Source organism: Gasterosteus aculeatus, chromosome 3 (genome assembly GCF_964276395.1).
Source record: "Gasterosteus aculeatus chromosome 3, fGasAcu3.hap1.1, whole genome shotgun sequence".
NCBI classification, from domain to species: domain Eukaryota; kingdom Metazoa; phylum Chordata; class Actinopteri; order Perciformes; family Gasterosteidae; genus Gasterosteus; species Gasterosteus aculeatus.
This window is the reverse complement of record NC_135690.1, coordinates 7,787,375-7,802,425: the sequence shown is the minus strand read 5'-3', so window position 1 is coordinate 7,802,425 and position 15,051 is coordinate 7,787,375. Positions and strand designations below refer to the sequence as shown.

General features: G+C 44.8%; 3 protein-coding genes across 5 annotated transcripts; all 3 read right to left on the bottom strand.

Annotated features, from left to right (window-relative positions):
• Positions 1-641: 641 nt before the first annotated feature.
• Positions 642-3,145, bottom strand: LOC144382909 (putative G-protein coupled receptor 148). The gene is made up of 2 exons (XM_040171046.2): positions 3,005-3,145; positions 642-1,938 (listed from the first exon to the last, which is right to left on the bottom strand). Exons 1-2 carry the CDS (start codon positions 3,013-3,015, stop codon positions 906-908), a joined length of 1,044 nt encoding a protein of 347 aa, XP_040026980.1. The 5' UTR covers positions 3,016-3,145; the 3' UTR covers positions 642-905.
• On the bottom strand, positions 2,978-5,087 carry mterf4 (mitochondrial transcription termination factor 4). The gene is made up of 4 exons (XM_040171047.2): positions 5,013-5,087; positions 4,290-4,713; positions 3,999-4,183; positions 2,978-3,460 (listed from the first exon to the last, which is right to left on the bottom strand). The coding sequence occupies exons 1-4, from the start codon at positions 5,037-5,039 to the stop codon at positions 3,068-3,070; spliced, it is 1,029 nt and encodes a 342-aa protein (XP_040026981.2). The 5' UTR covers positions 5,040-5,087; the 3' UTR covers positions 2,978-3,067.
• A 419-nt stretch (positions 5,088-5,506) lies between these two features.
• Positions 5,507-14,974, bottom strand: pask (PAS domain containing serine/threonine kinase). 3 transcript variants are annotated; one of them, XM_040171042.2, is made up of 21 exons: positions 14,785-14,974; positions 14,098-14,307; positions 13,658-13,887; positions 13,161-13,331; positions 12,939-13,073; positions 12,690-12,824; positions 12,286-12,523; positions 11,352-11,533; positions 11,131-11,260; positions 10,639-10,810; positions 10,035-10,261; positions 9,729-9,858; positions 8,608-9,185; positions 8,368-8,510; positions 8,066-8,233; positions 7,761-7,886; positions 7,538-7,672; positions 7,257-7,456; positions 6,775-6,908; positions 6,253-6,402; positions 5,507-6,161 (listed from the first exon to the last, which is right to left on the bottom strand). In XM_040171042.2, exons 2-21 carry the CDS (start codon positions 14,303-14,305, stop codon positions 5,998-6,000), a joined length of 3,756 nt encoding a protein of 1,251 aa, XP_040026976.2. In that variant the 5' UTR covers positions 14,306-14,307; positions 14,785-14,974; the 3' UTR covers positions 5,507-5,997. The 3 variants fall into 3 exon arrangements, with proteins under 3 accessions (XP_040026976.2, XP_040026977.2, XP_077955055.1); XM_040171043.2 differs by having other exon boundaries at positions 14,517-14,973; XM_078098929.1 differs by having other exon boundaries at positions 14,755-14,837.
• Positions 14,975-15,051: the final 77 nt, after the last annotated feature.

Genomic DNA, 15,051 nt, shown 5'->3' with positions numbered 1-15,051 from the left:
AGGCCACGAGTGGGAGTCAGCCCATACAGGGGGGGAGAAAAGGATCAGGCAATAGGTCGAGATCATTAGAACGAGGAAATGGGAAATTATACCAAAATGTCAAAGAAATAGAAGATGTGATATTTGTTGGTGTGATACAGTAGAAAGGGGACAGGGAACAACGGGAGCAGATGTTCAGGCCAAGTGGCGTGTTACCAAACACGGGTCACACGGTTCAGTGCGCTGACTGATGAGGCCCTCTGCCGTTGGGTTGTTGGGCCTGTTACACAGCACATGCAGGGAAAAGTCCCTAAAGTCACGTGTCTGGCTAATCACACACACACACACACACACACACACACACACACACACACACACACACACACACACACACACACACACACACACACACACACACACACACACCTTCGTAAGAGAGCAAAGGGGCTCCTCTCTTTCCTCTTAAATTGTCCAGTCAGTCATTTGTTAATGGACATCCAGTTCAAACAGTGCCGTGCACTTAACAGTTAGTTAAGTGCTTGGTGTGGTCATAAAGGATTCTAGTACATTATATAAGGATCATGATAAATACATGTTTTGGTTGTACAACTTTACTGTAAAAATATGGGAATAAAAATTGAGACATACACTTGAAAAGCAAAGTATTTGAGTGTTTCTTTATGTTCTTGGGGAGAACACCAGCAAACAGTATATTTAAAATAAACACATTCATGTGGAAAAATAAACTTCTTTATTTCTAGTCAAATTAAAAACAGATGCACTTGGGGGGGGGGGGGGGAGTTTACTTCTCCTGACTTTCCAGTTCCATCTTTGTTTTTTTTGGAGGGGTCCGAGAAAAACGTGAAAATATCTTCAATATAAATTCCTCTGCAGACGTTTGAGTGATGGAGGGATCGCGAGTTTCCTCATGAAACCGTGAGCTCGCTGAGTCTCTTGTTCTGGTGCAGCCGCTGCATTAGAGAGTCAGAGATCTCTCTGTACCTCAGCCCGTACAGGTATGGCGCCAACGCCCTGGGCAGCAACATGAAAACACACATGTTGACCGTGCAGATCCACACGCGTAGATCCAGACTGATGTTGGTCTTTTGGAACAGGGAGAGCTCCAGGATGAAGACAACGCCGGGGGAAAAGTAGAGCAGCAGGAGAACCCCGTGGACCAGCAGAGTGACCCGGGCCCTGGAGAAGCGGCTCCGCCAGATGCCCTGAGTCCTCGTCACCATGTAGAGACGAATGTAGCAGAAAGAAATGACCACGGCACAAAAGAGAGCGGCCACGAAGAAGTGGATGTTGATCGCCCCTATGTTTTTGACCTGAAGGAAGCCAAGGGAGATGAGGACCAGACACACAGCCAACGTCTCACGCGGATTTTCCCTCTCCACCTCCGTAATGATCATCAGGCTGAGGGGGTAAATGGCCGCCAGCAGCCAAACGCCCAGCAGTATGCAGTGGGTGCGGCCAGGTGAAAGAAGGTTATGGTAGCGCAGAGGCCAGCGGACCGCAGCGTAGGTGTCGACCACCATGAGGGTGATGGTGAAGATGACACAGGTGTAGAGGGCGACGGTGGCGGCTGTGATCAGCTCGCAGACCAGCTCCGGCATTTGAACCCACGCCGCGTTGCAGATCACCGTGGCCAGATTGAGGAGGAGGAAGAGCGTGTCTGCCGCCAGGGTGTTGGCCAACAGCAGGTAGCGTGTCTCCTGGCGCAGGGCACGGGACAGGAAGATGCACGCCAGGAGAACCGGGTTGGCCAGCAAGGTGGCCAGAGTGATGACCGTGGTCGGGATTAGAAAGTAACTGAGGTGCCACCTCAGCAGGCTCTCCTGCCACTCCTGCGTGAGGTTGGCGATGGACGTCGATGACGCCATTTTGTCACTCCAGATGCTCAGGGTGAGGTGTGTTTTTCTTAAGGGTGTGTTGACCACTTCCTCCAGCAGCGTCCTGTTAATGGGGAGACCACACACTTGTATCAACAGAGGAACCACCTTCCAAATGCAAGCACGTAAATGCACACAGATAAGCAGCAAGGCGCTTGAGGGGTGTTTATCGAAACATACTTTAGATTCTAGATCTCAGGGTTGCAGGCTGAACCATGTTGATAGAACTTTTAGAGTGAACCTCTAGGTTATTCATAGGCCGAAGGACTAGGGAAATGAGGGGCCGAATATTCAAATATGCAACCGATGACTGTCAACGATTGTCTCAGTATGTTGCAAATCTATGACAATGCAAATTTGTAAATAATGAACTCAGTGTAACATAAAACATTTCAAGATATACTTTTAACATAATACTACAACTTTTTTATTATTACAGTTGGCCTGTTTGTTTGGAACAATATTTTGAATTATATCAGACATACATTTCCCTACACATGGGACATCAGCATAAAATATTAAAATAAAAAAAGAATATGGCCTCTGCCACCTCACGGAGGCTTGAAATACCGACAAAAAACAACCGCTTTTTCCGTTCAAACTTTGCACAGACACACCTATTATCGATTCTTACCTTGTGTCCGGTAAAGAAAAACCTTTTGTTTTTTGTCTATTAGGCTTTGCCCTTCTAAAAATCAATGGATGGCTTGGTCGACTCGTCTCCCCTGCTGACCGTATCTGATGTACTTTGTTGACATACAAATGACGTAGGGATGGAGAAAGCTTCAGCCATTCGGCAGTCACATAGCAACGGGGTGGGGTTATCCTTCTCCTATAGCAATCGCTCATGCTGCCACTTCAGTGTTTTCCTGACTACGAGCTGCCGCTTCGAGTCCTTTCAAAACTTTCTATATGAAAACGATCGAAAGATTCACATTTTTTGAGATAAGCGTGTAGGGTTCATCAAGGAATAATTTAAGGGAGGAAATGTCCTCATCTATCAGCCTGCGTCACTATATCTTAAGCACTAGAATTGGAAGGTACAAAAGAGAACTAGCACGTTGTTTTTATTTGAAAAAATCGAAAAGAACTTAATGACAAACTTGAGTTTGACAAAGTTTGTTTATTACCTCGCCACCATACATTTTCATACAATGTCCTGTAGTTCTCTCAGTCCCTCCCACAGTGCTCTGTCATTTTCTCTTCTTCCTGTATCCGCCTTTCCCTCTGGTCTCCTCATCCTCTTCATCCTCCTCTACCTCATCATCGTCGTCGTCACTATCGGCTTCAACGGTCCCATGCAGCCGCTCTTCTTCCTGCCATTCTCTCGCCAGCAGTCTCCTAAACACTTCATATTCCTCGGCTGACGCTTTGGCGACATCCGTGAGGAAGGTGTCCTGGTCAACGTTGAGGATGCTGTCCAGTTTGGGGTTGATGATGATCGTCTGGCCCTTCTTGTCTGGAGTCTGATACAGACCCCTGCGCTCCATAAAACTGTGCCGACTGCGCACCTCGTCCAGGGTGTAACGAAACAACCTGGACTTCACCATCTCCGCCTGTTTGACCCCCATCCGGAAGTAGACGTACTGTGGAGAGATGAAGCGTACATGCGGTTACAAAAATCATCACTTCGGAATGAGCAGACGGCTCTGAACGTCGGCCACCAGAGGGAGCGCTAAAACAGCGTCTAGTTTTCCCACTGAAAAAAGTCAGCATGCATACTGAAACGCTTGGTTCTGATTGACATCGGTGTCCCATATTGCAAGGAAATGTATGGGTTGCTCCCATCTGGGGGAAAGAAAAAGGTAATCACGTTGTGGATGTCAAAGAAGCAGCTACAGAAACAGCTCTCATCATTTCTTGTAAGAGCAAACCTGTTCAACACCAAGTGGAAAGGTAAATAGTGCGTGTTGCATCTTATTAGTGAACTGTCAACTATGTTGTGATGTTTAATCAAGTCAATAAATCTGCAGTCTGCCATTATATTCCACAACACAATGTGATCCGCTCCTTGTTTTCTAGAAAACTATTGATTTCAGGCTAATATTCAGGACACAACTAATAATTATCTCAGATTATAATCCAGTGTACCCCTAGAATCGGTGAATGAACTATAATGCCAACCTGAAACTTGTACTCCAGCTGATCTGTGTTTTCCAGCACTACGGCAGGAGTGTCTCTGAGGATGTCTGTGACCTGCTGGACGGTGAACAGGCACTTCTCTCTGAGGAACATCGCCATGCTTTTTACCGTCTTCACGGGCACGGTGAGGATCTGGGGGAAGTGGGACACCACCCTCTGAAGACTGCCTAAATGAGGGATGGAAGGAAAACGACTGGTTTGATCATCATCATAAAACACCCATTAACATGAAGTAAATCCATCTGCAGCAACGCAGAAAGATCATCAACTCACCTTCAACTAAACCTAATTTCCGCAAGTTGCCAATGCGCTGCTGAAGCAGTGACTCCCTCACCGTGTAGAGCTCGGGACATTTCTCCAGCAGCTTCAGCACACTGGAAGGATTGAGGCCCAAGACGAACAGAGCGGTGAGGGTTGACAGAGCGTGTTTGCAAGCAGCGCTTCCTCCTCGGAGTTTGGACGTGTCTTTGTAGATCCGCTGAGCCTGGGAGTCTGTGAATCCCATATCCAGCAGGGAGAGGAGGGACAGCTCCGGGTCCCCCGGCTGAAGACGGAGTCCATGGCTTTGATGAGATGCTCTGTTCGTATTCTGGCTGGAACAGAGCGATCTGCACCCGGTGCGTAGAGGCTGGAGGGGACACGTCCCGCACCGCAGTGGACTGAACACGGCGGCTTTCATTACGGTCCAGCGAAGGACCTGTGTGAATAAATACAACATAAATATCTCATACAACACAAACACGAGCTGTGGTAAACAGTCGAGACAGGACGATGGCCGCTGTTATGGTGGAAGGTTAATCACACAACTGGAGTTCGTAGAAGAGCTAAGTTGTTGTTAGCATACGTTAGCATACATGAAGGTTACAAATACCAAAGTATTTGGGCTGACAGTTGTTTTCTCGACTTTTAAAACAAGTTCGCGGGTCACGCATACGTACGATGTAATGACGTTATGTAGAAGCTGGCGAAATACTACTTTATTAAATTGAGATGTACCTGACGTGCAGCAACTCGGGTACCCATGCCTGTCCGTCGTTTATATACGTCCGTCGTTCAGTTTAAACGGAGGATGGGGGATAAAAGGTTCCGCTAGGTGCATTTGACAATTGAGCGCACCATAAATCTGATATTTCATCGACATTTCTTTAGATGAACACTAAATGTTACTGATCGGTCGAAAGAGTATATATTATATCATAAGACAAGTGGACTATTACTGGTTAACAGAATTAAATTGAGCAAAATCAATTGAGTACAATATTTGTACAAGTTTTTTTTCACAGATTTCCTTTTATTTTTGATATCTGTGGTTCAAATCAGTCACACCAAGCAGCAGCTGCCAACGTTTCTGATACATTACAATGATAGAAACGGCAATGTACATTTTTTAAATGTCCTGCAATTAAATAATTGACAGATTTAGCTATGACAAATTTGCCAGTTTTGATTAACAGACAATTCCTTCATAATAAAAAGAGAAGTCAAACATAGTCAGTGAAATATTTATTTCTGTCTAGTAAAATAAATAAAATGTAAATACTTACAATTTTTAATTAAAACACTCAAGATTAAAATCATACACAAAATAAATGATAAAACAATTCCCTTTAGTGTCAATCAAACTAAAGTCTATGTGGTTTCCTCTGAGGTAAACAACAAAGGTTGTGCTCACTTCCTAGTTTTGATGTCAAAGCTAGATCAGATCAGATTTTCATTAAATTAATAAATCGACAGAATAAATAAAATGCATAATATTAAAAAAATATTTAAAAATTTTGAACGGCGTGACAACTAATCCATCACTCTTGTTAGCAAGCTGTCTAAACGCCATGAAAGACACCTGACAACAGTCAGTGGGGTTTGATTTGTTTCTTGGACTAAGACAAGGTGGCCTTTTCTTACTTTGCACCTCGGCCTCTGAGTACTGCTGCACATTAAATGTTGGGTGGCTGGTTGGATACAAAAAAAAAAAAATCACTCTTTAATCCTCATGGAGATATTTCTGAAACTCTGTTTCCAAGGCCACCATTGACAGACAATCATCTTCTTCATCGTCATCATCAGGAAGAGTCTCGTCATGTTCATCTGGGAACAAGCGCTGCTCGATGAAAGCCTTGGGACTGGGCTCCAGGTGCTGTGGTGAGTCTGTTACAATGAGTGAAGGTATGCGTGAGCTGGGACGGACTTTAATTTGAAAAACAGATTCAACACGTTCTGAGTGTAAAAGAATACTTACAGTACATCTGAGTGGGAGGGACCACCTCTGACCAGCTGTACTCTGCCAGTGAAATGGGCTGGCTGATCCAGGACTGCAGCAGCAGCTGGTCCAGAGTCATTCTCTGAGCGGGATCAGGGTGCAGCAGCCCGCTCAACACAGCATGCACCTCTGAGAGGGAACACAGAGACATTTCAGCGAGGAAGAAGAATGTTTGTACAGACTGAAAGGGTCATTTCTAGGAGGACATATTAGGGCGACTGTAGTGTGCAGCACCATTGTTACGAAAACAAAAATAGTCTTTGTTTCTTTTTCTGAAAGAACCACGTTGCTTCACTTCAAACGCGGTGAAATTTAAATTTGTGAGTTCTACCTTTGGCTTAAACTTTGTTCTCTATCATCTTACTAAATCTTTAATTTGCCTAATACGTTGTTTTGGTGGCTAGGTAGTTATCATACTTGTCTTTGCCTACAGTTGCCCTAATACACCGTTATAAGGTTTTAAAGTGAAAACCACAGCACCACGGGAGAACAGCAGTGTACCTGGAGAGACGCGGAACGGGAGCTTGAGTTTGGCGTCCAGGATCTCATCAACGCCACAGAAAGGGTTCTCACTAAATAGCAGAGTGTACAGCAACACACCAAGAGACCACATCTCCAGCTCTGGACCCTCATAGCTACAACCAAGGACACACAAAACAAATATGAAAACAAGCGTGGCAAAATGGAAAACACGACCCCCGTTAATGGCCCGGTGGATTTAGTGCCTGTGTACACTTGTCGTGTGTCTGTTACTTTACAATTGGTATGCGCTTAAAGCTCCATATGCTTTAATTGTACATTGTAAAGGTTAAGGAGTCATTAATGTTATTCTGTGCTTTGACCTAGATTCTGTTTTCATGCTTTTAGATGCCGGCACAATCACAAACACGCCGTTTTAAACTAAACCGTTGATAAAAGCAACATGAAAGGTCACATTTGTTGGAACAAATATCCCTGGTTGTGGTCGGCTGTTATGTACGTACGGATTTCCCCGAAGCACTTCCGGGGAACAGTACTCCAATGTGCCGCAGAAATTGTAAAAGAGCTTCTTGGGAGCCATCATGGCAGCAGAGCCAAAGTCGATCAGTCGAATGTGGAAACTTTTGTCAATGATGATGTTCTCGTCTTTTATGTCCCTGTGAAGGATGTTTTTAGTCCTCAAATAGAAGACAGCGGCCACCAGCTGGGAAGAGACATTAACCTCTAGTTTAGTTGAATGAACGCTTCTTAATTCAGAGCCAGTGCTCCGCTTACATGTACGTACCTGTCTATAGATGTAGCTGGCTAAGGGCTCATCCAGCCTTGGCTGCATGTCTATGAACTCAAACAGGTCCAAGTCATCTCCATTTTTCTCCATCACCATCTGGAAGTAACTCCCATTCTCAAACACCTCCAGCACCTGGTGGCACACACAGTATAGCATGAGCTAAACGATTAAGCATTGCAATTGAAGGTTAAAAAGGCTTAAAGGCTTCATGCCAGGGTACCTTGACTATGTTGTGGTGCTGTACTCTTGTCAGTATGGCAATCTCCTGGCTGACTTGTCCCAGCATGGGATCATCTACCCAGCAGTCCTTTATTATCCTGGCCTTCTTAATGAACTTCACTATCACCTGCAAATTAAAAATAAACCACTGTCACAACAATCATATCACCTTTTCAAATCATGTGATCCATCTTAGTTTACTATAAAGTTACATTATGGTCAATATTTCTGAAAAAGAAATCACTGCATGTCGTATATACAAGAAGAATGTGATACGTTTCTGCAATAACAGAATTATTTTCTTACATCTGTTCCATCAGAGCGCCTTATCGCTTTCCAGACAAAACCAAAGGCTCCTCTGCCCACAGCTTTGATAGGCTGGTAGTCTTCTTCAAACTGTCCGTCACAGGCTCGAGACTGCTCGAGATCCATGGTGGAGCGTAATACCTCCCCGTGACTGGCGTCACCAATCCTCTAAAGGACCAGAAGAGTACAGGATGACAACTTGAAGGCAAAACAACTAATTTCACAGAGTGATAAAACATACAAACTGCCATAGCAACTCAGTATCACAATATATATATATTTAACTATTTACTCCCACCAACCTCTCCTAAACTGCCGTCGGACTGGTTGTGCAATGGCCGACCTGTATGCAGCATTGCCCCCTGCAGGCCTGGCCTACTCATCCACACACAGATCACGGCGGTGCCATCAGGCCGGTTAATCCTGCACACATCGCACTGCACATCTGGAGAGAACAATAATGTACTGTTTAAATATTGTCTTTTTCATAACACCGTGTGTAGAATTTTGGAGGAAAGAACAACAGTAGCGGCAGTACCAACCTACTCTGGTGCCGTCTCTGTGGTAGGCGCTTCCTTCGTAGCGGCCCTCCTGTATCTCTGTAGAGTCTGCGGATGGGTTTTGTCCATTCGCCTTCCGTTTCTTAGGAGTAGACGTGGCAGGAATGTCCGTCATTGACTGAATCCCGCCGTTCTCTGCCATGCAGAACTCTCGGCTCTTTTCTTTTTGGATGGAAGAAAGCGCGGCCCACTGATCCTGGTCGCACTGGTTCTTTTCCACTGGCTCTTCCCTTGAGCTTCTGGCCTCCACACCGGCGTTCCCACTCCCAGCTTCCTGGTCAGACCCAACTACGCACGTGGAGGGCGTACGCAGCAGCTCAGCGGTGTCGCAGGACGTCATGGAGCGCTGGTTGTCGTCGTTGCCTCCTCTGCCACTGAGAACCTCTATGCTGCGGCTCAGATCTAGGTCGGCTAGGGCCCGGGTCACCACATCACCATCGCTGTTAATGTCCAGGAAACAGCTGGCTGAGTGCACCACGTGTGCTGAGCAAGAATGCTCTGCCAGGCCTGGATCAGAACCACCATTGCCGGCAAACCTTTCACAGAAGCCAGACGACGACCTGGGGAATTGAGTTTCAATAAACCGAGGACCAAGAAGAACAACTGATGGCAAGAGGTCGAATGGTAAATCTTTCAAAGACAAAAACAAATCAAGCTTGCATTTACGACGTTTAGTGCAGCACCACATTCGAGTCCCTAAGAACTCTGAGGCTACTACCTGCATATCTAAGTGATGCACGCGAAAGGCTACTCAGTCCAAATAGGGGCTGTGTTATTACAATGAGGTTGTCACAGGAGGTTAGAATCATTAGCTATGAAAAATAATACAACTACATTTGAGCAAAATGTCCAGCCACAAGTAGTCAGCCTAAGCAATTTGAAGGCACTGAAATAAAATAGATTACATCTCTGCAGTGATTGCAGTGTCAATTTATTTTTGTGTACCCTCGGTAATGGAAATAACAGATTGGCTGTCTAAGCAATTACTTGTGTGATTTGGTGTTTTCATGCAAATAAAGTCAAAGCCAGTAACATATTTTGGTGCCAGAATGTAAACGAATGGTCTCTTGAGACACTGAATTGCAACATGTGATTCTACCCACCTGCTCCCCAGTGAGATGACCTCAAAGCTGGAGTCTTGGAGGACGGAGGCACATGAGCAAGGGGCTTTGCCTCTGTCAGGAGTGGTCTCACCCTGCCTGCCAACAGCATATCCGTTCTGAGTGGCAGTGTCTAAAAAAGTTTTAAAAGAATGCCTTTGTTTACTGTAAACATTAAATCTTAACACATAACTTGTGTGCATTTTGTTTGAGGTGACAGTTTCAGTACCACTTCCAATATATAGCTCAGTTTAGTGTTGAGGTTTCAAGGATTGACTACATGAACTGAAACTACAAGTCGCCTCATACCTGAGATAACCCTGACGGCAGGTAGATTGCTTTTATGAACTTCATCGCCTAACTGCTGGTTACGGCGTGGTGGACCAGTGGCCACCAGGCAGTACGTCTCATCTTCTGGAGGTTCCACCAAGGCAAATGTCTTGAGGAGAGCCTCAGTGGTGTCAGCAGCGTCCAGCTGGCCGGTGCAGAGAGCCACCTGGGCGGCCTCCTCCAACAGCTCCGTAGTGTCATCAGCCCTGAGGAAAGATGAGCTGGATTTTAATGCCAGTTAGGATCAACTAACAATGTAGTGATCATGCTATAAAAAGGCATCTTGTACTATATAGCTTTCAAAACTAATTTTGTGATCAGACGTGTGTTAGTAGAGAATATTAACCTCCACTAAAAGTCCCTAATGACTTATTTTCCCTCCTATGAGAGTGAAGATACATGTACCGCTCACTCAACTTCTTCTAACTGCTATACTAAATCAACATAACTGTTGACAGTGAAAAACACACAAAAACGTGGTCACTTAATTCCTGCTTGTATATAACCAACTTCACAATCAAGGAGTTTGCAAGCCTTCTGAAAACTCACAGTTGATGAAAAGGACACAGGGGTTGCTGCTTACATGACTACTCTTGTGGAGGTGACAGTAGGAGGAGCGAGTGTCGATAAAGCGCTGCCCGGTTTCTCCAGCCGGCTGCTGGTTCCAGTGAAGATTCGGCCTCTCCCTGTGGACATTTTTCCCAGAACAGCCTGATGCACCATGGACATATGACCAGCCACCAGTGAGGACGGGTCTACGGATTGAAGGTAAATATTACACAACACACTTTAAACAAATAGGACTGATTGACTCGTTAGAATAGATGTCCACAACAGAAACAAATGAATAGTATAACAGCAAAGCAGCAGAACTGATATTAATCGATACCTTTGTGAGGTGTGTATGGTAAAAGGGCCTGTTTACACAGATATGACACATTTATTTATTTCTTTGTGCCATTGTTTTGGAGGTTTGACACTGTGCCCCCCCAACTTCACTCAGACACATCACTTCAAATGGGTTGTGAAAAGACTCCCATCTGGTACACACGTCACAATTGCATACAACGCTCACCGTATTTCTCTGACATTTTGAATGAGGCTCTACTTTTATCCACCTCTGCTTGAGAGTCAGAGAAGGGGCCGGCCTTTTTCTCCGTGTCAGACATCCATCCGTAGAAACCAGGCATCAGGAAAGTGACACTCTGTCGGGGACCAAGCAGTGAGGCAGAAGTGAGAGTCGGCAAAGGCCGTCGATGGAAAAACAACCTGCTTCAGCCGGCCGTCTCGGCTGACCTTTGACAGGAGCTCGTCCTGGTCGTAGCCAAACAGACTGAGGGCCAGGCGGTTGTGGATGTGGCAGATGGAGCCGTCAGGGCGGAGCAGGAGGAGACCGCTCAGAGGAGCAAACACCCACACTGCTCCAGAGTACTCCAGTTCAGGCCTGGGGGAGAGGACAGTGCTACCCCCTTTCACTCCTGCAAGGGGCCAGACACACATTGCAAAAGAAGATTGGTTATTACATGATAGTGCAAGATGACGAACATATATTGAGGTGCATAATTAAACATTGTTTGTTGTGGGGGTATTCATGAAAAGGTATTTTATTTTGACTCCGCCGACAGAACAGCTACTGAATTTCACTCCGTCTATCATATTAATAAAACATTTAAGAGTTTGGAATCATTGTTAGGTTCAAAAGAGGAGGTTCAAAAGATCCATTTCTACCAAATAGGTCTTTAGCGAAAAGTTCCAAAAATCACAAAGGTTAATATTTCATGAGCTAACAAAACCACCCCAGCTTTGGCTTTGTGTCAGTGCAGCTTTCCAATCCAAGGTTTTTATTTCCAAATGGTTTATTTAGCTCGAGAGGAACGTCCTCAACCCCTTTAAGGAACAAGGTTTAGGATTATGGGGGATTTATTCACATAAACCGAATTATGATGTTTTCATGAGTGAATGATCAACAGAAAAAAAGGGTTTTATTACTTTAAAATGAACCATTTATATTGGCAAAGAAAACAGGGTCTTCATTGCCTTTAGCGCAAGGTTATGTTTATGTATGTTGTGTGTATTTTTCCTATTATGAAAGACACAGGAGTGTGTTCTGCAAGGTGTTCAGTGTTTGGGCAGCCTAACAGACGGATAATGCATCAGTTTCTCCAAAATAATAGTGACTTTATTAATCCCTCCTTGACATAGCATATATAATATTAAAAAAATACCTTACCAGGGCATGGTTCGTCAGGGTTTAAGCCGTTTGACTTGCACACAGAGGAGTCGGGCCGACCGCTCTGCTGGTTTTCCTCTGCGTCGGATTGTTCAAGACTACCTGTTGCCCAGGTGCAACCAGTCCCACTGTTGTGACGTTGGTTCCCCCCACATACTACTGCCCCCTTAAGTTTGACACACAGTGGGACTGATGCACCCCCTCTGCTTTTACCACAAACTCTCTGAATCCGCAGCATCTGAAAGAAGGAAAGAAATGCAAAGACGACAGACTTAGACAAGTACTGAAGTTCAAAAGTTTTCTGTCCAAGAAGTATATTGGTAAATAGGCATGTGAAGCAAAGCTTAAGAGAGGAGGCCATTCTTTAGCTGAGTGGGACAGTTTTGGTTGTGAAGTGTGCTTACTTTGGGCAATGCATTACTGTGGAGGGGGATTTGTAAGGAGGGTATTAGCTCCTTCACAGACACCCCTTTTAACTCGTCGGGATGTTGGTATCCATGGAGATGACTAAACGCCAAGTCACAGGTTAGGATATTACCCTAGAAAGAATAGTGTTTTAATAAATAGGTAATTGAAGAAAGAAGGCATTCTCATAAAAGAAAAGAAAAAGATAAAATCACACTGCCACGGCTGTTAAGTGATGAAATACTTACGTCTTGTGTAAAAGACAGAAAGGCTGAAACCCTTTCCACAACTTCCATCATGACGAGCCAGTGCTCTTCGTTTTGTGAGCATCTTTGCGTACACACTGACACTGTCAACTCTCCAGCTGATGTCACAACATCCATCTACAGAAAGAGGGGAACTTTAAAAAAACACAACGAACAAATCTTTTATTTGAACGTTTGGTGGAGGTTAGTCAGCATTTTTCATACCACTTTTCCAGACACAGCCACAACGGTTCCATCCGTCAGGGGAATATCTTCTTCCAATGCTTCTTCCAGGACCTGACTGGTTTTCTTCAAGATGGAAAGCAGCTTTTTTCCAATAACCTCATTGCGGGTGCACTCTAACAGCTTGCAGGCCTGTTCGTTTGCAGACACGATCTGAAAAAGTGAGATAAGAAGCACATTTACAGTACAAGCTTAGTGGCAATAATGTACGACCAATTCTGCTCAGTCAAAACTGCTCTCATTAAAAGTGCAACTTTAGATATTTTTCGAGAAGGATATTAAACCCATTTTCTGTGTTTAACTGACTAACACAGGCAGCAATTTCTGAAATTGATTCAGTATTGAGTGAGAGCGCTGCAGAGGGAAGCAGCTTACTTATATAATACCAAAGTGACAGTGTCTGAAATTATGCCTTAATGCTGGACCAGTTTCAATAGTTGTTGTCCCCCATAGAAAACCCTTAAGTGGACAAACAGTACCTCTCTGCTTTTATGGTCGATTGTAAGAAAAGCTTTGTTTGGGTTGAGGGTGGACGCAGATCCAGAGAGCCCAAAGTCCTCAGAGATCAGCTGACGAAACAAGCTTTCCTCTTTATCCAGCACAGTGGACGGATGCGGCAAGGAAACAGCAGAGACTTTGGAGCCACAAATTAAACTGGGAATTTTCAGATTTCTTGGCCCTACAGACGTGCAAATATCGGAAAATCCACCTGGGAAAAGGGGGGAAAAAAGAAGAATCGATGACAGACCTAAGAATTATGAATATAAAAATAACGGATAAAATATGGTCATCAGTCATCTCACTTTCATCAAAAGAAGCCAGCCATTAATAATTTAGACTTCAGAGTGGATTATTTGTATGTTGACAGTTTAATCGTGTCAGCTCTACTCTCCATCACAACCAGGTGTGTTACTCTCACCGCTCAAGGAGCCAGGATCGTAGTAGCGACGCTGCAGCTCCAACAGGCTCTTCTTGTACAACGGTCTCCGAGTACATGGGTAGGACTTGTTGAGGTCCATGTCCTCCTCCAGGAGATCACAGTCGAGGTCGGGCACCACACAAATAGTGTCTCCTTTGACTCTGTCGCTCTGGCTCCCCGCAATATGAGCTTCGATCGACAGCGACATGGCTGTGGGTTGTATAGACAATTCTTTAGAGAGGATTAGTGGGTTGCAGCATTGTAACAATAGTGCATGTTCACTATTGAATGCGTGCGCAGATTAGAGCGTGTTCATCTGACGTGAAGAGACACAATGTTTTATTCAGAATAACATGGTAACATTAGTTTATCGGTTCTTGGCATGCGATTTGAAGATTACGAGGGGAAACAACTCTCACCACAGGTCGGAGAAAGAAACCGTGCGGTCTGTCTTTGACAAGGGAACAGCAGTTTCTGTTGACGCTTGTTGACAAGGTAACTAACGCTTCCTATTTCCGGCTAACTGGTGTTAGCCGCCTGCTAGCGTAAACGTTACCCCCGCTACAAACAAAACCTGCTTAGTCGCGCGCTGTTTGCTCCGTAAATTATAGTGTTGCCGGGGCAATTTCAACGACTTTTAGTCCGGGATTACGTTACCGAGTCATTCGCACCACTCTGACAACATACCAGCAGGTTAGGGAGGGGAAAACAGAAGGTTTGTTGTAAACTGTGTCACTTTTTCCAGCGGTAGCTTTTGTAAATCGCGGGCTCACGGGCGGCAGCCGAGTAGATCCTAGGAAGTCCTCCGCAGCCAATCAAACATAGGGTCAATAAATAACCGCCCCTCATTGGATGATTTGACGGAAGCGCCCGCCTTTGTTTCCATGGTAACCATGTTACAAAAGAGATCATACAAATAATAAATACATTAAAAAGAGTAAATATATTCTTACT